The following is a 22111-nucleotide window of genomic DNA, read 5'->3' on the forward strand; positions in this document are numbered from 1 at the left end:
TGCTGCAAAAGAAGTGGAAAAGAAATATCAGACATTGTTCAGCTGGGTACTTTATTGATTGATGGATGGTACTTGAGCAGAAGCAGAAAATGTTACTTGGTTATTCCTTCTTTATTACATTACCCTCAAGTGGTCAAAAGTTAACAGCCATATATAGTATATATACATTACCTCCTGCTTCAGAGGACAGTGGGAGAGAGATTGTGGGTTCTCTGTTTCATCTGAAGATAACTAGGAATTAAGGATGGAACACCTGACTACTATCAGATGCTATGAAACTGGGCAAGCACAGCTATCTCCCCAGGGAATCCCATAATTAGCTACTAAGATGTATGTAACCAATCACTAATGGAAGGTTATCACAATGCAAGTCTAAGCTAACTTAAACCAGTGTCCTTCATACTCTGAGAATGTTCATGTGTCATACAATTTTAGTTATAATATAAGCATGTGGGCTTTTCTTTGTTTTATAGCTGATAGAGGCTCCAGTTGATTCATGTAGTTTGGAGAATTGGCGGTCCATATATGCTTTAAAAGAAAAGGCCAAACTAATTGAACTGGAGATGTTTAAAGACCACTGTGTTGTGTTTTTGAAATACTGCGGTCACCTCTACATAGATAATATCTCTCTAGTATCAAACTCCATTCACAGTGTTAAGGTAAATGTTTTATTTAAAATACATTTTTTACTTTTAAAAGATTGATAAACTTGAAAGCACAGGTGGGTTGTGGTAGTTCATTAGTTAGCCTGATACCTTTTGAGATGTACAAAATGTTCGTTCAGTTTATCAGGAATAATCCTGTTAATTATGTTGATATGGGCTACTGAGTTGGGCAGTGTAGAGTAAGAGTATGAATACTGCAAACTCATATTTGAGCTCCAGAACAAAGGTTCCTGCTACATGTGACTGAGATCCAGCATCTTAATGGATAGCCACATGTTACACATGTAACTGTGTTATTTATTTAAAATATTTCTGTGCTGACTTTCCATGCAAATAGATCCCTGAGGAGCGGACATTAAAACATTTCAACGTTAAAACAATATTGGTTCATATATAAAATAATTCAATAAGAATGAATAAATATGCAACACCAAACTGGGAAGGAGGACAAATAACAATTATTGAGGTTTTAAAATTTGTATTGGAATTTATGTTGTTGTAAACCACCCTGAGCCCCACATAAACAGGGAAGGGCGGTTAAGAAGTCGAAATAAATAAATAAATAAATAAAGGGGGGAAGTCTTCATCCACTGGCAGAAGAAATTTTTATTTATTTCTTCAGGGCAGGTAACAACATTTCATTTATACAAATACATGAGTTAATGCAATGAAATTAAATTTAAAGCATCGTCATAAATATTAAAATGGTGGTCACAACCAATAGCAAAGAGATTTTCTGGTTCTGGGAGGTTCTTGGCTATAGCCAGTAGTTGTTAACAAAGTGACAGATACCTCAAGGAGGCCATATATGGATGTCCGCTGCCTCAGCCAAAGGCCTGGCAGAACAGCTCCATCTTGCAGGCCCTGAGGAATTGAAGTAGATCCTGCAGGGCCCTGATCTCAATGGGGAGCATGTTGGCAGGGGCCAGGGCGGAAAAGGTCCTGGCCCTGATTGAGGCAAAACGGACGTCTTTCAGGCCAGGGGCTACCAGGAGGTGTTGATCCATAGAGCGTAGTGCTCTTTGGGGCATATATGGGAAGAGGCAGTCCCTCAGATATATTGGTCCCAGGCCATCTAAGGCTTTAAAGGTTACTACCAACACCTTGAAACGGATCCAGAACTCTACTGATAACCAATGCAATTGGTGGAGTACCTGCCAAACGTGAGCCCACATAGGCGACACCATTGGCATGCGCACCACTGCATTTTGCACCAGCTGTAACTTCTAGGCCAGCCTCAAGGGTAAGCCTGCGGAGAGTGAATTAGAGTAGTCAAGCCTGGAAGCGACCATTGCATGGGTCACTGTAGCCAGGTCGGGGGGGGGGGGGGATAGGGTTTCGGCAACCTAATCTGCCAAAGATGGGAAAAGGCAGATTGGGCTGCTGCAGTAACCTGAGCCTCCATAGAGAGGCATCCAGTGTCACTCCCAGGCTCCTCACCTTCTGGGCTGGCACATGAGGTGCCCCTTCCAGTGTGGGGAGCCTGATATCCATATCCCCTCCCTTCCAACTTAGGTACAGGACCTCTATCTTTGATGGATTTAGCTTCAACCGACTCTGCCGCGACCATCCAGCTACAGCCTCCAAAGCCTCAGTCAGATTATCAGGGGTGGAGAATGGATGGGCGTAGAGGGTGCCGGGGGGCAATCTCATAGATGGCTTCGGAGAGCCAGTGATACATGGAGACAGACGAATCTCCCTGGTGAGGGAGTTCCAAAGCTTTGGGACCCCATACGGAAACGCCCTTTCTCAGGTTGCCACCTGTTCAGCCTCAAATGGTGGGGGGACCCAAGGCTGGGCCTCCAAAGATAATTGGAGTGGATAGGCAGGTTCATATAGGAGGGTAGTCCTTAAGGTATGCTAGCCCCGAGCCGTATAGGGATTTAAAGATTAGTATCAGCAGCTTGACTTGAACCTGGGAGCTAGGGTGGGTGGAACAAGTCTGGGGTCATATGGTCCCTATGACCCACTCCAGTTAACATACTAGCTACATAATTCTGTTCCAACCATAGCTTCTGGACAGCCCTCAAGGGCAGAACTGCGTAGAGTGCTTGGCAGTAATTTAGTCACAGGCATGCACCACAGGGGCATGATCATTCCTGTTCAGGAAGAGCCACAACTGGCCCACCAGCTAAAGCTGGTGAATGACACTTGTTCACCAAACAGCAGGCCTAGGACCAACAGCACCCCAAATTATAAATCTGCTCCTTTAGAGGGATTGTAATTCCATCCAGAATATGATATATCCTATTTCCTGGTCAAATCCACCCTCTCCCCCCCCCTCCCAGCAACACCTCAACTTTGTCAGGGTTAGTCAGTAAGGATGTTTTCCTTTTAAAGATCTCAGACTCAGGTCAGAGTTCTCACCCAGCGTAACTGATTGCTCTTTCACACATAGTCAAGAAACTCCTGACTGGACTACAGGCACCTAGCTAGAGATGGGTGGTGTGTGTGTGTGTGAAGCAGTTTACACATTAGGGTTGCCAAGTCGCGGCGGGGGATCGTAGGTCTTCACAGAATCCTTGCCACGGGGACGGCGAGACGCGTTGCACCCGCCGTCGCCAGGATCTAACGCAACACATCTCGCCGTCCCCGTGGCAAGGATTCTGTGAAGACATGCAGATCCCCCGCCACGATTTGGTGAGATTTGGCAGGCCTATTACACATAGAGAGACAGCCCTTATCTGTGATTCATGCTGGGGATAAAGAAAGGAAGGGCAGAGCTTGAGTGGTGGTGGCCATACTGAAGAAAGGAGAAAAGAGAACAGGGACTGGGGAAAACCCAAAGTCCTCTCTCATGCACACAGATTTCTCACTGCCTTGTGGGCAAAGAGAGTGGGAAGGGGGGAGGGGAATCTTTTATAGTCTCTACCCCAATCATATACTGAGAGAGTGAACCCAATTGGCCTACTAACTGCAGTTGCTACATATAAGACATCAGGAGAATAGGAGTAAAAAACAACCAGGGGTAGGAGAAATAAGGATAGTAATGAAGCTTAAAGCTATTTACAGATAACATACAATGTTCACTTCTGGATGTACAGAACAGTCAAGCTTTTATTATTGAGGCAAAAACTGGCATTCCTTCAACCACAGGATTCTCAGTGTAAATATGAGTTCCTCTCAGACACCACCAGTCTCACTAGTTTCCTTCAGAAATTCGGCCCTGAGATTGTTTCAAACTCTTCATCAGGTATTCACAGTGGTAGTCTGCTTTCCCTCAAAAATCAGACTGAGATTCACATAGTTCATTTATTTATTTATTTGATGTTTTGCCTGCCCTTCCCTCAAGCAGGCTCAGGGTGGGTTACAGCACAATTAAAATAATACATAGTAGAAATATAAAACATAGTTAAGATACAAATATAATAGTCTGTAATATTATAAAATACCAATTCAAAACAATTGTAACCATTACTAAACCATTGATGGCATTTGCTACACAAACCTAAGAGTGGTAGCCGTACGTGGAACAGTACAGCGCAAATGGGTAGGTGGGAATCAGCCAGGATGGAATAAAACAGGGCAGAGCAGGGGAGGCCATTGGAGATTAATTGCCACCGCCTCAACCATAGGTCTGGTGGAACATTTCCAATTTGCAGGCCCTACGGAACTACATCAAATCCCACAGGGCCTGGATCTCAACTGGGAGAGGGTTCCCCCAGGCCGGCGCCAGAGCTAAGAAGGCTCTGTGGCTCTGGTTGAGGCCAGGCATACCTCCCTTGGGCCAGGGATAACTAGCAGATGTTGATCAGAGGAGTGCAAAGCCCTTCAAGGGACATATTGGGAGAGACAGTCCTGTAGATATGTTGGTCCCTGTCTGCATAGGGCTTTAAATGTTAGAATCAGGACCCTGAACTTGATCCGGAATTCAACTGAGAGCCAGTGCAGTTGATATAGCACTGGTTATATATGAGGTTTTCGTGGTGTCCCCGTAAGGACACGTGCCACTGCATTCTGGACCAGCTGCAGTTTCTGGGTCAATCTCAAGGATAGCCCTACATAAAGTGAGTTATAATAATCCAACCTGGAGGTGACCGTTGCATGGATCACTGTAGCCAAGTTGCAGGGAGAGAGATGCTTGACCTGCCAAAGATGGGAAATCACAGATCTGGCAACCACTGTGACCTGGGCCTCCATTGAAAGGAAGGCATCCAGGATCATGCCCAAACTCCTCACCATTGGCACAGGTGATAATGACGCTCCACCAAGGTTTGGGAGTTGAATCCCCAATCCCACCTCCATCTTCATTGCTTTATTATCGGTTTTATTGTTTATTAATTATTTATATTATTATTATTTTATTTATTGTTATATTATTTATTTTTTATTTATTTATTTATTCCCCACCAAAGCAGGCTCAGGGTGACTTTAACCATGCAGCCATGGTGTCCAAACCCTGAGACAGGTTCTCTGGAGTTGCATTCACTAGTTTACCCTACTTACATACAAAGCAGACTCTAAGACAGGATCTCTCTCACACACACACACTCACTCTTGCACACTCTTACAAACCCTATCTGAGCTGACGTAACAGCTTTTTCTCTCATGCTTCCCCCTTCACATCTGGCTTCCTCAGCCATCCATGGGCCCTGATTGGTTGTTAGCTACACAACAAACAGGCGTACAGAGGACTGGTGAGTGACAGAAAGGAGCAGCACCCCATCACACTATCCTAGTGATTGAGAGCTAGTTTGGTGTAGTGGTTGAGAGCAGTGGACTCTAGTCTGGAGAACTGGGTTCGATTCCCCATTCCTCCGCTTGAAGTCAGCTGGGTGACCTTGGGTCAGTTACAGTTCTCTCAACACCCCCCCAAACCTAGCACACCACAAAGAGAGCTAGACTGTCAGTCTTCAGATCTCCTAGCTATACTACACCCACTGCCATTAAAACCTGAAGAGGATCAATCTAAAAAGTCTGGAATGGAACTGCATAGAGTGCATGGCAATAATTTGGTCTAGGGCATGTACCACAGTGGCATGATCTTTCCTGCACAGGAAGGGCCACACCTGGCCCACCAGCCAAAGCAGGTGAATGACACCCTTGTGATTTTAGGCAGTTTTCTGTGAAGCAGGAGTTCCACTCCTACTTTCCCATCTATATTTATTGTTATCACTAGGACACCACTGTGGAGGAGGCCACATCCACGTTAGCATAACTAATGTCAGGGAGGGATCATCCATGCACATCATTGTTTTGGTGGATTTCAAAGGACTCAGTGGGAACAACTGTTAAGTGTTGCTGCATTACATTTTGTTTGTATAACTGTAGTTTTCTTGTTGACTTTTCTGCAGTAAATGCATAGGATCATGACTTCATTACACTGGCCGGGCCTTCTTAGTGGTCAGCACAGAAGGACCTTAAGATCTGCTTGCCTGATTGATCAAGTCTACCTCACTGAAGGAATAAAATAGATTAACATGGGCCCCTGCCATACGGGGGGGGGGGGGGAACGGCCAAAGGGCGGCTTGCACCAAAAGAGACCCGCAGCAGCGGGATCTGACAGATCCCCTCAGCCGCCGCGCAGTTGCTCCCCGGCACGATCAGATGCCACGGGGGGAAGCCACGGAAGGGAGCACGAGGCAGCCAGCTGCGCCTGTGTGCGCATGCGCAGTTCAGCCGGGAGCCTCGATTGCTCCTGAAGATGGGCGCACCGGCGATCTCATGGCCGCGCTTGCTGCGTCGTTTCAGGTAGGTCCTACCTTTTTCTAGGTTTTTTTTTCCTATGCTCATTTTCAGCCTAAAGGGCCGGATCGAGGACGGGTGCACGCCGCTTCCCAGATGTTGCGGTGTGATCGCGCCTGTTTGCTGCGCCCCCAATCCGTCCCTCTTCTGGGCCTAAACCTGCCGTGTGACCGGGTCCTCAGATATTCAAAAGGCCACTTTAAAAGGCGTAATTTAGAAAAATAATTTTATAGAGAAATAATTTTAGGTAAAATTAACATAAGCTACACCACTGAGTACTCTGGTCTCGTGATATAGCAATCATTCATGACTGGGTTTTCCTGTATGCAAAATAAAATCCAGTTGCAAATATCTTCTATAGTGCATCCTGACCTGTACTCACTTATTTTTGTGGGAACTATTTTGGAGCATGTGCATTATGAAATATAAGTTTCGACTCCCAGTAAGAGTTAACCATTTCAAGGCAAGTGGCTGGGGAGCAACAATGCCCTTCCATTCTCTACATAGGGCAAACAGGTCAAATCCTACGCCAAAGGATAAATGGACACAAATCTGACATTAAGAATCACAAGACTGAGAAACCTGTAGAAGAACACTTCAACCTTCCAGGACATTCAGTAGGGGTGCCTCAAAGTAGCTGTTTTATTGCAAAGGAACTTCAGGAACAGACTGGAAAGGGAAATTGCTGAATTATTACAACACTCAAAACAAAAAGAACTTAACAGGGATATTGGTTTCTTATCTCCCTATATATGTTAATCTTATTCAGTCCTTACATCTGTATTCTCACCAAGAAGGGCCATACATCCTCTTTATTTTATTGTATTTTTAATTGTATTTCTTATTTGGAATGGTAGATCGGAATGTATTTCTCTGCTCTGGTGACAGAGGAGACGTAATGCTGCATAACCAATCACCCCACCTTAAAGAAAAGGATGCTGTTAGTTACCTGCGTGCTTGAGAGGAGACAGATGGAGTGTAACAACAGGGTCTCAGTTAATTAGCATTCCACAATTAAAAAGGGTACATTTACACATCCAATTTTGATATATTTATTTGCTTCACTATGTTTCCCCCCAGAATTAAATCCAAACAAATGGTGACCAACTAAGGCTTGAAGTTCCTGTTTGACGCTGTTTGGACCTTGCATCTGTTAAACATTTTAATCATGTTGTATGCTAATTTGTTGCACATCCTCTTACCAATATGTATGGACTAGTAACTTCCATTTCAATGTATCTGAAGAAGTGTGCATGCACACGAAAGCTTATACCTTGAATAAAAACTTTGTTGGTCTTAAAGATGCCACTGAACTCAAATTTTGTTCTGGATCAATTAAAGTAAACCATATTTCCTTGTAATAGTATTACTTTGCCTAGGCAGATTTCCTTTTTAACTTTCCAACCACAATGCGGAAAAGATCTGTCTCACAAAAGCCCTAGCCAGCTCTAGCCTTAAAATCCAGCTATCCAAAAATATTTTAAGATTTCACTTTGCTTGCTTGTAATAAAAGGGTAAACCTATACACTCTTCAACTAGTCTCCTAATGGTAGCATTCAAGTTAAATATAGTGCCCATTCTGTAGGGTTTTCCAGACTTTTCAGATTGATCCTCTTCAGGTTTTAATCAATTACACGGAGTGCAGTTTTTCTGTGTGAAGCTTTTTGACTCCGACTGCCACAATTCCCAAAGCCTTTATCAACCTACTAACCAGAACTCCTTAAAAGAAAGTAAGCAGTGGGTAAGAGACCCTGCTGGTCTCAGAGAATGAATCTTGATTCCTTTCATTTCTAGGAGTGTTGAAGTCTTAAGACATAATAGCCCTGAGTTTCTGAGTGTAGCTGTGCCAAAAAAATGATTTTGTTCTTCACAATGGCTAGCACTGGGAACAAAGTCAGAGGCAGGGATTGTAAGTGGCTGAGCACTCCAGAGCCAACGCACAGCCTCAGTGCAATAGCTGACGTTGACTTGGCAGTTTTTCAAATTGGGAAGAAAGAGTAGACTCAAGAGAAGAAAGAAAGATTTTGAAAACTTCCTAATAATGCACTGGTGTATGTGAAACTCCTAAACATAAAACATGTGTATTATAACATTTCTTATATTATTCTCAATTTTGTGTTTTGTTTAAGGCATTTGATTATGACTTTGTTGCTCCTTCTATTTCAAATTGACATAAGGTTTTGTTTTCCATTTCAATTACTTGTTGAGCCTCATTAAGTTGCTTTTAGGGAAAAGAGAAAAAAAGTAGTTAAAGTGTTGCCCTCTTTGTCATGGTGTTTCTCTCAACATTTTTAATTTATAAAGGGGAGGGACTGTAACTCCTGGCTGACACGCATGCCAAAGTTAATTAAGCTTGAAGTTCAAATCCTTTCATCAAAGAGGAGGCATCGAATATAGTTCTGTAAAGACAGCCAAAGGCTGGGGGATATTAACAACTACTGGGATTTTTTTTCAGCTACCTGCTTGGGCCTGTTCATTTGAATTGGAGCCTCATCCTGAATACACCACTAGCACTTGCTATTTTTGGCTTTCCTCCCCTGTTCAGCCTCCAATACGTTTTGCATATTCATTGGTAGAAAACAAGCTTATTGAGCTCACTGAACAAGAGGTATCCATTGCAGTGAACTGTCATGCTGTACACTTAGAAGCTAAGAGCAAGGTAAGAGTCTCAGTTATTTCTTCACTGTCTTCTGAGCAGCATCTGGATGGGAATGTTGAGTTGACAGTATATAAAGGATTCTGGCTTCCATGATCATTCACTTGGCACCATTTTCTCCTTCAGCACAGAAAGGAGGGGCTCAGGAGCTTTACCATTTCTTTTTCCCAGCTTTATTTTTGAGAAGGGGACAGTATATTTCTCTAACCAAGAAAGAATGTCATGGCACAAAATGTTTACTGGGATGCCCCTTTTCACTTTAATGCCTGGCTTATTCTGCAGGAGAAGGAAGTACTTGTGAAGGACATTTGGGAACTGTCTGGGAAAAACATAATCTCTGGCTATGTAACAATGGGGAAAAATTAATCTCCCATAATATTTATGTGTATGATATTCTGGGTGAGATGCAAAAGGAATTAAAATTATAAGGGCTGGTCTACTGTGAATTGCCACTTGCAAGGAAAAGAATTCCTAAGAACCTTAGAAGCTGTAATATATATGTTTATAGAAATGTTAAGTTCATAACAAAAGATTGCTGCTGCACTAAGTGCTAAACTAAGCTATTCCTAATATATAGGGGGTTGATTAGAGGGTGCAGGAAGAGCTAGTTGTTTTCTTATTTTATAGATTTTTCCGGTGTTGCACTTAAATGAATTTTCATGCTCCACATTGGTAAACCAACCCAGCAGCAAGCCAATATCCCAGGTTTATTTTCAAGAGTGCTTTTTTTTGTACAGTAAAAGTACAGAAGAATTACTATAATAAGAAAAACATATTTAAAAATGTATAATTGAAGCTTTCATTTCCCTGTGTCCCTTGTGAACTTTGAAATATCCTTTAACGTAAAATACTCCTTCCTAGGATGAAGTTTGGGTGCCGATTACAGTTTTTCATAAACCCAATTCTGTGGAGCTACACAGGAAACCACTTCTGATTCATGTTTATGGAGCTTATGGCACAGATGTGAACATGAGCTTTAAACCAGAAAACCTCATGTTAATCGAGGATGGGTGGATCTTAGCATACTGTCATGTTAGGTAAGTCACATACATTACTAAACTGGTTTGTGTGTTTGTGTTTTGTTTTGAGTTTTGTTTCGGTTTTGGTTTTTTGCTGTTGGGGAAATGTGTGCTTAGGAAGTCTCTTCTCTTTCTATTTGCATTTGTTTTCTCCTATGAAATACCATTCATAATTTTATATATATATAAATATATATATATCTTCATTAAATATAAATATATAATACAGCTTGCTAATAAGATGTATTAAAATTCACCAGATGAGGATACAATTATTTCAGTTCTTTGACTTAAGATAAAGAATGGCTGGGTCCAGGTTTTTCATTCTTTTGATTTCTATCATGCTATTCTAGTGTTAATTTTATTCCACAAGGTCTCATTTTTTCCTTGTGCTTAAAGGGTAAGTTAAAGGATACTGTGATATTACATTCAGTTTGTGAAGACGTACCTTCATCTGAGGTCAGAAACTGTAACGTGTGCATTTGCTGAAATTGTGTAAGTTATGTCAATGGCATATAAATTATACAGATATTTAACCTTGCTGCTTCTGTTTGCTGGATAAATTCTATTTTGTGCTTGTCCCTTTCCCTTTTTGTGACTGTATATAATGCATTTTCAGCTCTTTACCTGTAGTTCTTTCCCTGTAGTTCTACGTAATCATTGTCTAATTAAAACAATTAAAAAATAATATGATTGCTTTTTTCCTGCATATTTTGGAAAATTGTGAACATAGTATTTTCATATGGACCAATATTATTATTTATTTTAGAGACACTGGTTCTAACATAGCATATAACAGGAAACCAACTCCACAACCCAATTTAGCTGAAATACTGGAATTTTATGAATGTAATAAATAAGCAAAAAGTATGATTATTTAATTCCTGCCCTTATCAGACTATATAGAAGTAAGTCTGATTGGTTTCAGTGGGAGTTAATTCCTTTTGTGTATCCTTAGGACCATATCCTTGGTTTCAGTAGTAGAAAAAAGGGTATAAATCACTGGGAATTATTCCATGAAAACCCTAAGAGAAATAGGATATGTGGAAATAAATAAATAAATAAATAAAATTATTAAAATACTGCAAAGGGTTTGAATAAGTTGTTTTCATAATTTCTTCTGTATCCTGTGAAGTGGGACCTAGTTGATCTCATCCAATGTGTGATTTGTGGGACCCAGACTAGTCACTTTGGAAGCTCACGGATCTCAGGTTCCACACTGCATGTTGCAGATTACTCGTCCTTCTGCTTTCCCTGCTTCTGTACAATATTTAAATATAATATGTAAATAGGCTTTATTGCAGCAACTATTCTGTGTTTTAGTTTTCCTGGTAAGTCAAGAAATGTTTTTTGGGTTGTTTATGCAATATGAATAATTTTATCTGTATCCATCTGTGTCTTTTCTAATTAGCATACCTAACTCAGGCATTGGGGGGGGACTGATTAATTGGGGGGGGATGTAGAGTGTTTAAAATCAAGTACATAGCTTAAGCCAAAAATGATAGCATCGATAAAATGCAATTTCCACAGCCTTTCAGAACATATAAGGATTTCAACACTTTTTAAAACCGTGTTCTTAGTATAAGAATCCCTTCAAAGGATACAGCTCAAGGAACACCAAATCATTTGAGGCGTGTTCCACTTACATCACAAGCAGGGTACCCCTAAATGAAGGCGTCCAACAGAGTGCCAGACTCTTGCATCAAGCCGAAAAGAATGGCTGGGAGGAACACAAAGATTCCTCCCCTTTACACCCTGTTTTGCTGCTTGTGCTTGTAGAAAGGAGGAGGGGCAAGACTTCTGTCTTAGTGGAATTCTACACTCATGGGCATTACACTGCAGTGCAATTAGAGTGTGGTGTAAAGATTGTTTATAATAATGAAAAGCTGTAATTTAGTTTCTGTAGTGAGAAAGACAAATATTTCAAGTCCTGCAGAGTCTGGGCACAGTACACACACCGAACAAGGTTTAAGGCCTTCTTAGTAGCAGTGTCACAGCTTTGGAATTTCCTGTGTAGGGAGGCCTCTCCTGGTCAGCTCTTTTATCACTTATAGAACATATATGGATGGCAGTCTTTCATAGGGTAGGTGGAACACATTCAGCCTGCCTAAAGTATAAGTTGGACCTAGAGAGAGAGCCATTTTTACTGAAATAATGAATTTAGTTTTATAATTATTGCTTTGGATTTAATTACTGTGCATATTTAATTGTTGAAATATTTCACTATATAGTACTTTGAAAATTTACTAATCTCTCCAGAACACTTAGCATACGTCCCTGGAGCAATGTTTCCTGATGGGAAAACTTATGGGGTTTTGTTTTTGTTTTTTTAACACAAACATGTTTATTGCGTCTAGAAAGAAAACTATAAGCAGCTGTAGTTTGGGGACAATGCCAATGTACAGGTTCTCTTTTTTTTCCTAAGAGGAAAAAAATGTAGAACGATTTCTCTAGCTGTTGTGCCAAAAAAATATATGCAGTTGGGGTAGGAATTTATCCCAGACTAAGGATCCAGGGGTTAAAATTAAAATAGAAATGCTGGATGTTTTTAGCAGTTCTTTAACTATAAATTGACAAATCATGAAAGTTTTCACCAGACATTTCCAAATCAAAGTACTTTTATAATCCGTGTTTTGAAATTTATATAAACCATTTCATTTATATAAAATTAGGAAGTGATGGGACTGTTCATCAAAAGATGTATAGATTTTCTTACAGGATTGTATAATCATTTTATTCCAGAGGTGGAGGAGAGCTAGGCCTAGGGTGGCATAAAGATGGATGTACTACTAAGAAGCATAATGGTACCCATGATCTCAAAGCATGTATAAACCTGTTGCACAAACTGGGTTTTTCTCAGCCTGCGTATACAGCCCTGGCAAGTCTGAGTGCTGGAGGAGTTCTTGCAGGAGCTCTGTACAATAATGATCCTCACCTTATCAAAGCAATGGTTTTACAGGTGAGAATTTATCATTTCATTCCACTTCACAGTTCAGGGCACCCTTTCAGGATCACTTTAGAATGGAAGCTTCTGAGGTCTTGTGGTATCTTTGAATCCTGTTTATTTATAGCTGCAAGCACAGACCCAAATCCAGCATGTTTTGAGCACTCATGTCTAGATTACACTCCCACTCTTCTCTTGTCCAATCACTAAGCCAGAACTAAAGCCCACTCTTTCTAGCCCTTAATTGCAGGTGGATCTGTGTATTCTTGGTTCACTGTGCAGAAAGGTGAATTTTAAAAGTTTTTTGCAGCATATATGTGACCACACAGTCCATTTCAATTGTCGGTTTTATCCACAGCCACATCCCAGATTGCCAGATCTCCCAGAAGAAAGCGGTGTTTCCACACATGAGGAAATGGGGAAATAGTTTGGTCATTAGAATACATGTCCAGGGATCCCACTTCAGAACTGCAAAGAAGTTATTGATGATCCAGAACAAAAAAAAGTTATCCCCATGGATCCCCATGCTGGATTGGTAGTGGAAAGTGCCATCAAGTCACATCTGATTTATGGTGACCCCCGTAGGGTTTTCAAGGCAAGAGATGTTCAGAGGTGGTTTGCCACTGCCCACCTCTGCATAGCAACCCTTGGCCTCCCATCCAAATACTAAACAGAGCCAACCCTGCTTTAGCTTCCAAGATCTGATTATGTTGGGCCAGCATGGACCATCCAGATCAGGTCCCTGCTGGGTTAGAGTTAAGAGTATTTGTGGGGCAATGAAAGGGATTTGCATTATATAAAGGAAAAAATGTCAAAATAAAAACAGTTATTACTGGAAAAGATTTTTCCGCTCAGCCGTTTTAACATTGGCATGGGTTAAGACTTGTTCACAGTCTGTTACAAATTTTTAATAACCCCCTGAGAACAGAACCTCATTAGGGAGAGTGGAAAATACAGATAATCTTATCGTGTATGTCAACATGTCCTTTGATTCATTGTTATTATCTAAAAGGTGTGGGAAAATGTTGGTTTGATTCACAGTCTCCTTTTCTGGATGTGTTAAACACAATGTTGGATCCTCATCTCCCTCTGACCATTGAAGAGCAAGAAGAATGGGGAAATCCACTGCTTGATGAGACTTGCAAAGCATATATTAAAAGCTACTGCCCCTATCAGAATATAAGACCACAGGTATAAGGTCATCTTTTCCTATTACTACGACATAGATAAGTAAATTGTTGACATTTTAAAAACTTTGAGAAGTTTCTAACAATTGTCACAATTTAGCCCACTTTAAGGATTCAGAATCTCCTATTCTCTCATTCTAATCTCCTAACTCATTAAAACTGGCAGGTCTTCAAAGTGGTTAACTTTTGCTGGATTGCCCTTTGTGTATCAGACGATAACGTATGATGATAACGTATTATACAGCAGACTTTTAGGTTAACAAACAAACCTATCTTCCATACTGAGGGTCCTTTAAATGAAGTTTGATTAATCAGACTCGTATCTTTCAAGTTATATCAAGAGCAAAGATGTAAATGGTATCTGAAATTGGTTAGACTACATTGACCAGTGTCATAATGCTTAGCACACTCAAGCACTATTAGATCTTATTAAGGCTTTGTATAATGGGACTATAGTACAGCTAAGTGTTTTTCTGCCATGTGGTTTAAATGTGTCCTACTATGGAACCACATCCTTCTTCCAGAGGTAGAATTTTGCAGAACACAACCTGGGGGAGAGGGGATTACTTCCAACCTCATGGCATAATTAAAATGATTTTCTTGTACTAAGCCTATTCAGAAATAGTGCTGGGCTCTGCGTGACAATGATTAAGAAAATCGGAATCTAGCCTTGGGAATCAATGCTCCCCCCCCCCCCATCTTCTCCCTTCTGAGAGATGAATTTCCTCCTCCTGTCTTAACTGTGGCTTGGACACTATGGCTCTGCTTCTCACGCATTTCTCTCTGGGTGCTGTGGAGGCAGTCCTTCACTGCAGGCATGTTCCTCTTGTGGCAGGCACTTTACTGCTCCTTGGAAAACTTTGTTCTGGCAGAAGCAGAACTGCTTAGCACCAGATCCAAGCCATCAACACAAAACGTACACATAGGTAACACTAATCCACTTTGAGCTATAGTTTTAGATTTTTGCTGGTTAGCATTACTTGTGGTTAAGGCTGATACCAATCTTTCCATTAACCACAGCTAAATTTGGAAAACGAAATTCACTCTCTAGAGCAAGGGAAAGGGGCTGGGAGAAGAGAGCACACTTCCCCCAATTGCCTCTTGATTCCTCAGGCATGGTTAAAAGAGAGCCACTGTTACGTCTACTCCAGACTCTGCCACTGGCCATTTTATAGATAGGGGTATCTCCAGGCCCAGCACTCCAGTATGAATCTAAGTCAGACAGCAGGAACTCAGAAGAAAGCAGATCAAGACTTCCTTTCTAAACTGTACAGCTTTTGTGCACTTTCCCTTTACTTCAGTGGGTCATGTTCAGAAAAACTTCTTGTTTTTACTGTTAGCTCATAGTTCAAAATGTTTTTACTGTTAGCTCATAGTTCAAAATGTCCAGCAGGCAATACCAGCATCAGGGTAGATGTCATTGGGGAGCTGCTGAGACCCCCACGCCCTTAGGACGTCTACAAAGTCTTGTCACACTGAGTCAGTATATGGTAACAGTAGCAGCAATTGCAGTCTGCCCCCCCCCCTTCTCTCTGGGTGGGGACTTGCCTGAAAGGACCGAGTCTGCCCACCCACCCCTCCTTGGCTTGCATGCTATTGACTCCTCCTCTTCTGCCAAGGTAGTCGAAGGACAGGAAGCTGGGGCTGCTGAATGCTATTTTCCACCACTCACTTCCCTGCTGAAGTGAACATTGATGGCTACTAGAAGCAGCTGCTACCAAGGAGAATGATGAAGCAGGCAAGCAAGTGGTAGCTGCTCCTCCTACTGGTGGCGGCTGCTCATTCACTCAGGTGGATGAGTATTACCTGTTAACTTGGAACCAGTGTTATAAAAGCAAAGAAGGACCACTTTATATATTTCTTTTCCCCACATGGATATAATTTTGGGGATGGTGTACACTGTATTAGACAAAAGGCAGCACAAGTGCCTATCTCCTTGCAGTTCTGATGACAGGGGTTTGGTCCCACCAGCTCTTCCTAGTAATCTGAGGTTGATGGGTTTTGTTACGTTTCACTGCTAACCACCAATCCAGTTAAAAAGCCTCACCAAACTGTGGCCCATCAGGCTTTGCACATATTGCCGTCTGCCAAGTGCGTGTCAGTGCCTTCTGACCCAACCCTTTTGTGCAGTCATGGACAGGCTTTAAAAACAAGTTTCTTTTAGCCCCTAGTGGATGCTGTGTGTGGTTAGCAGACTGCATTTGGTTTGGCGAATCACAAGGTGCGCAAGCCTGAAGTGGAAGATGTATTCACAGTTCAAAGCATCCAAGCAATGTCACAGATGGTGAGATCCAAAATGATACTGCCTACAGTATAGCATTAAGCCAAGTAACTAAAAGAACCCCCATAACTAAATTAAAGTTAAAATGACTCTTTGCATCGCACACCTTTTGATTATGTAGAGGGAGATTGGTTATTTGGCAAAGATTTCAGGTAGCTGTGTTGGTCTAAAGTGCTTTTTATTAGGGCCAGCCAATGGTTGCTCAAGCTTTGGAGTTTTCTAGAACTCTTCATTAGGCAGGATTTAAAGAAGTAAGGGGGGGGAGAAGGCCCATATCCTATGTAGAATGCCAGGTGGATTTGAATAGTTAAAATGGTGCTGAGAGGATTTGACAGGTTCTCCTTGGTGCTTCTTTCCAGTCTCAATAATTGAGGATGTTTGCAGCTTAATAGAAAGCAAAGTACTAAGTAACAGGTACAATCTTACCATAATTGTCAAGTATAGCCATAGTTCAAAGTAACGGCTGCACAGCCTGGCCTCAGTAACTTCATCCTTCTAACTCAGATGTTTCCTTTCCTCTCTTTTTTTTTTCTCCCTCTGCCCAGCATTATCCTTCTCTTTTCATCACAGTCTCTGAAAATGATCAACGAATACCTCTGGAAGGAGTGTTGAGATACATCTGTAAACTAAGAAGAGCTGTAAGAGATCATGTCCAAGCCAAAAGCGCAGATGAGAAAGGTAACCAGATATTCTCCCATTTATATGTAGTTGGTTAAATCATCATACAAGTATATTGCATAAAAATAGTGCTCTGAAAATGGAGTTGTAAATAGAGAGTGTATTTTGCATGTCTTTTACTCAATTACAGTTTTATAAGTGGCCTTTATTGTATTTGACTTTGTATTTGCAGCTCTGTTCAGTAACCAGGATCATTCTTTGTTTCTGTGTGTAATGAATTTTATCAGCCATTGTTCATTAGGGAGATGTAACAATACACCACAAATTTGAATGTGTTATTCAAATTTGGCATCGCAACCTTTGGAACTCAGAATTATCATTAGTCAATAAGAAATAGCCATTTCGTACTTTTTAAAAGGTTGTTGTCAGTTCTCTGACCCTTTCCCAGTATCTGTGCCAACCTTGAAGTGCTTAGGATATCTGGCAAGAGCACAGCAGCAACCACAATTTGCCAGGCATTGGGTAGTGACTGCAGTCTGAGCATTCAGTACCCTAGACAGTGCAAATGCCAGCAGGGCAGCACTGGGCATGGCACAGTAGAAGGGAGGATAGCTGGTGCTGGGGGGGGGGATATCGGGCAGTACTGGCAGGCAGTTTCCTACTGGTTCCAGTGGAATTCCAGTTATATATTATAACAGCGCATCTTAAGTTCTACTCCAGAATTTAACTAACTTTTTTTGGCCTTTTAATATTTGTTTTAGGTCTTCAGATGCCTAATATTATTTTAGATGTGCAACCAGGAGGCAGTCATTGTGCGTCTTCTTTAAACCAGGTATAATCCCAACACACTTTTTTTAATTGACCAGAAAACCCCACAGACAATCATAGATCTGGTCTGCATAACGGGGAGAAAAATAGCTTTTGTCTGTGGGGATAAAATGGAGACCTCAGGTAAATGAACATCTAAGGAATAATTTGTAAATAAACATACACTGCTTTTAATTCTCAGTAGTCCCTCCCTGCTGTTGTACAGATGTCATGTGGAATGGATCATTACTGCAGTAAAATTGAAGAATGAGTATGGAAGGGATGGAGTGACATTTCTGATGATGCAGTGTGAATTTCACTGAACATCTTATGTGGATGTGCACATGATGCTTTGTTATTTATTGTGTGTGTGTATGTATATATGTATATATATATATGTGTGTGTGTGTGTGTGTGTATATGTGTGTGTGTGTGTGTGTGTATATATTTAAAAATGGACACTCGGTGTGTTGCAGTCTATCCCTCCGTAATGATATCTATGCATATGTGCATATCCAAATGCACATCGGACACTTCGTGTGTTGCAGTCTATCCCTCCGTAATGATATCTGTGCATATGTGCATATCCAAATGCACATCTTCTACCAAAATCTGGGACATACCGTTCAGACGGACGCCTGGGAGCGGTTTAAACTTCTCCGGTTCGAGGTGCTTTTTTTTAAGCTGGAAGAAACGCGATCACACTTACCTCTTTGTTCCGGTTCGTTGTGCAGCCACGCCGTTCACACAGGTTTTTTTTCTTTCCGTTTGGGCATGCGCGCACACAGCCATCTGTAGTATTGGAATTTTCGCGCGTGCGCATAAGAGAGATTTCCCTTTCACACAACAGCCAGAACACTTCCTTTTAAACTTTAAATGAACACTTCCTTTAAAACTTTTATAATGAAACCGGCCTCCGTGAGGTCCCGGACTCATCTAAAGGTGACAAGTAGGCACCGTTTTTTAATTCATTTTACTAACGCCAGGGTGAAGCTTCGCCCAAGCGCACATCACCTATGGTAAAAAATAAAATTAAAAAATGGCGGCCGAAAAGCGAAAGCCTCGGGCTTCCGAACGGAAGTGACTCTACACTGGCGGAGAGCGATCAGATGGGGATAATGCAGCTGGAACCGGTGCACTCAGGATACCACCACTTGGGGACCTAGTAGCAGAATACACCATTTTAAAGGGTGTTTGCAACAGTTAGGGACGGAAGGCAGATGTTCGCCGTGTGATCGTCCGTAAGTACACCAATTCCAACCAACATCTATACCGGCATAAATGCCCGTCTGAACACACCCACTGATAGAAAATGAGCAAAATAATATACATGCAATTCTGTGGAACAGACTACTCGGATTGTAATGGCATATTCCAAGGAGAATGCCTATCAGAGGTGAATTTGGTAGCATCCCTATAAATCCTCAGGGCTAATTAACTCCCTTCCTTCCAGCCACCTCTGAATCCCCTTTCCTTTGTTCCCCTAGACACCCAGACTGACCAGCCAAAGAGTACACTCCCATAGCGTCATTTAAGGAAAATTCACTGTTTCCCCAACACAAAATGACTCAGTGGAAATCATTCAAATGGGATTGTATTCTTGTGAGGTTTGCCATATGCCCTGCTGTCCTGTTGCCACATCAGCTTTAGGAAGAGGCCTTGGCCTCTGCTCCTTGATGATTGCCCCTTCAGAGCAACTGGCTGGCCTCTGTGTGAAACATGGTGGTGTATTTGATGGACCACTGGGTCTGACCTAGCAGGGCTGTTCTAGTGCTCTTATATTCTTATGTTCACATTTCCCAGAAAGCTAAAGAAATAAGGCTTGTGCCAGGCACATGGTTGTAGAATACTTGGTGAATCCATTCATAAGGACAGGGATTCTGCAGATCAGTGTCATTTGCTGACTGTCCAATATTCACCTCATAGTCAGAAACAATTTGTATGAATTGGTACATACAGATTGATCATGACATCAGTAATGTCAATAAAGTACAGAAATACCTTTTGACCGACTGATGTGTTTGTGTGAGTGTGTGTAAGAGAGAGAGAGAGATTTATGCTTATTATATTTCATCCATTTCATAGCTATATTATTTTAACTATAATGCCATTGCTTTAATATTGTAAAAATAATAACTCTGTTCATCTCTATAGTAGCAGAACCTTCCAACAGAGATTAACAGCCATATCTAAAGATTTGCTGTACCTGTACATAACTTCTTGCGATATGACCCCAATTCAACAGAAGAAAACATACTTTAAAACAGATACCATTAATATACTTCTTTGGGCTGGAAAACATCAACTAGAAGCCAAGCCACACACGTGCTGCCGTGGTAAAATTGGCTTCAATAGCCATGATCATTCATCAGGAAGGACAGGGGACCTAAAGGGTTAGATACAGTCATTCCTCCCCTATCCAGACATCTGATTAGCATTACTGAAGACTGGAGGTGGCTGTCGATTGGGCTTTTTGTGTCATGCAGTAGGGGAGGCTCTCTCCAACACTTGCCCCCCCAAAAGCAGTAGTGGCAGTAGCAATATTCCTTGTTTATCCTGATATGTGTATCAGGACCACATTTATTTGTGTGAGTGAGTGAGTGTGGTTTGTATAGCTATGAACCTTAAATGTTCAAAAAAAATCATAATTGCATTTTTCTAGAGTTAAAATTCTGCTACATGAAAACACAGGATATTTAACATAGGATACATGCACACACTTTCTTCATACATGGTGGAAGGAAGCAAAGCAATTTTGAAAGCATTTAGTGACACCAGCTTCAGAGATGCTGCTTATGTTCTGGCCACAAGCTGTGTTATACCTGACAGTAATGCTCAATTCACAGGAAGCTTTTCTGATCTCAGTGAAAAGCCCATTACAGCAGCTGCCATTTTCTAAAGAAAATTGAGCAGGAAGAACTTTGATTACTCTTTGGACTGCAGGAGAACCCACATTATTATATATAGTGTGAGAGGAGCACGAATAGCATGGGAAGGGGACCAGCAACAGAGTTGTACAGAGCTGGAAATACCTGTGAAGTGTGCAGAAGACTACAAAGAGTGTGTTGATCTTTAACAACTAAATGTTTTAATTGTTTTAGGTTGCAGTTCAACTAGCTTTTCTCTACAGCGAGCTTGGACTAGACGTGCAAAAATGACTCCACGAAGCTCAAGTTTGTGACTGAAGTAATAAAGCAGCCTTGACTGAATGGGAAGCTACCCACGTGATTATTACAGCAATCAGATGTAATACTTCAGAGTAATGGTAACTAATTTGTAATTGATCAGATTCCTCAGAAATAGATGACTTCTCCAAATTTATTTTTACTAAATAAAATGTTTAGTACAACAATTAGAAGTGAATTCCTTTGTTCTAGAAAATACCCTGCCAAGTTTTACATTTACATTGGTTTTGTTGATGTGGGAAGGATAGAGTTTTGGGTACATTTGTGTTCCATTAGAGAAATTATAATAAATATTGCGTTCCTTGCGCCTTGGCGTTTAGTCATGCCGGCCACATGACCACGGAAACATCTTCGGATAGCGCTGGCTCTTCGGCTTGGAAACGGAGATGAGCACCACAACCCTAGAGTCGGATTCGACTGGCTTTCAAGCAAGGGAAACCTTTACCTAGGACAACTACCTCCCAGAATAATAGTGACAATGACCAGACCATGAAAGCTCTGGCATCTTCTATAACACAGGGCTGGATCCTGCAATCCATCAGCAGAAGCCTCTGATGATTACAGATCTTTCCCATGCTCCCCTCCCTCAGATGCTCATTTCTAACCCAGAGAAAGGGTATTCCTGGCGTTGCAAGACCTGTGTGGAGTAATAGCCATGTGGGTCAGGAGGGTGCAGTGGGGAAGGGAAAGGGGGCAAAATCATCCTTTATGACACTCTGCTGATAGAAACAAAGGAATCATTTTTCTCTCTTCCCCTTCCCAGTACAGCCTCCCAAACCATGTGGTAATTAATTAGTATTTAGGTCCAATAGCTTGTTTTTGGAGCCACAGGACCCACTTGGCTGTTAATGTATGTGGGTCCCACAGCTCTTGGAATAACTTTCTCAGGGTATTGTCAAGGCAGGGTGGATACGGGAAAGACCTCTGCTCTACATGGATCACAGCATCAAATTGATCACACCAAAGTGTACACTGGATTGTTTACAGTTTGCGATCATGATTTATAGGACAAGTGCAAAATCAAAACCATTTGCTGGAAAAGAGAAAACCATTAATTAGATTAC

General features: G+C 41.5%; 1 protein-coding gene across 1 annotated transcript in view; it reads left to right on the top strand.

Annotated features, from left to right (window-relative positions):
* The window catches only part of PREPL (prolyl endopeptidase-like), a 37978-nt gene extending 16764 nt beyond the window's left edge, over positions 1 to 21214 (top strand). Inside the window, exons 8-15 of the mRNA XM_015422005.1 lie at positions 474 to 659; positions 8806 to 9009; positions 9868 to 10043; positions 12768 to 12984; positions 14011 to 14160; positions 16983 to 17115; positions 17817 to 17887; positions 20964 to 21214. Of these exons, the coding sequence (XP_015277491.1) occupies positions 474 to 659; positions 8806 to 9009; positions 9868 to 10043; positions 12768 to 12984; positions 14011 to 14160; positions 16983 to 17115; positions 17817 to 17887; positions 20964 to 21020 (1194 nt within the window). The 3' untranslated portion in view covers positions 21021 to 21214. The remainder of the gene's footprint in view (positions 1 to 473; positions 660 to 8805; positions 9010 to 9867; positions 10044 to 12767; positions 12985 to 14010; positions 14161 to 16982; positions 17116 to 17816; positions 17888 to 20963) is intronic.
* Positions 21215 to 22111: the final 897 nt, after the last annotated feature.

Source organism: Gekko japonicus, unplaced genomic scaffold, assembly GCF_001447785.1.
Source record: "Gekko japonicus isolate JY-2015 unplaced genomic scaffold, Gekko_japonicus_V1.1 scaffold128, whole genome shotgun sequence".
Taxonomy (NCBI): Eukaryota; Metazoa; Chordata; class Lepidosauria; order Squamata; family Gekkonidae; genus Gekko; species Gekko japonicus.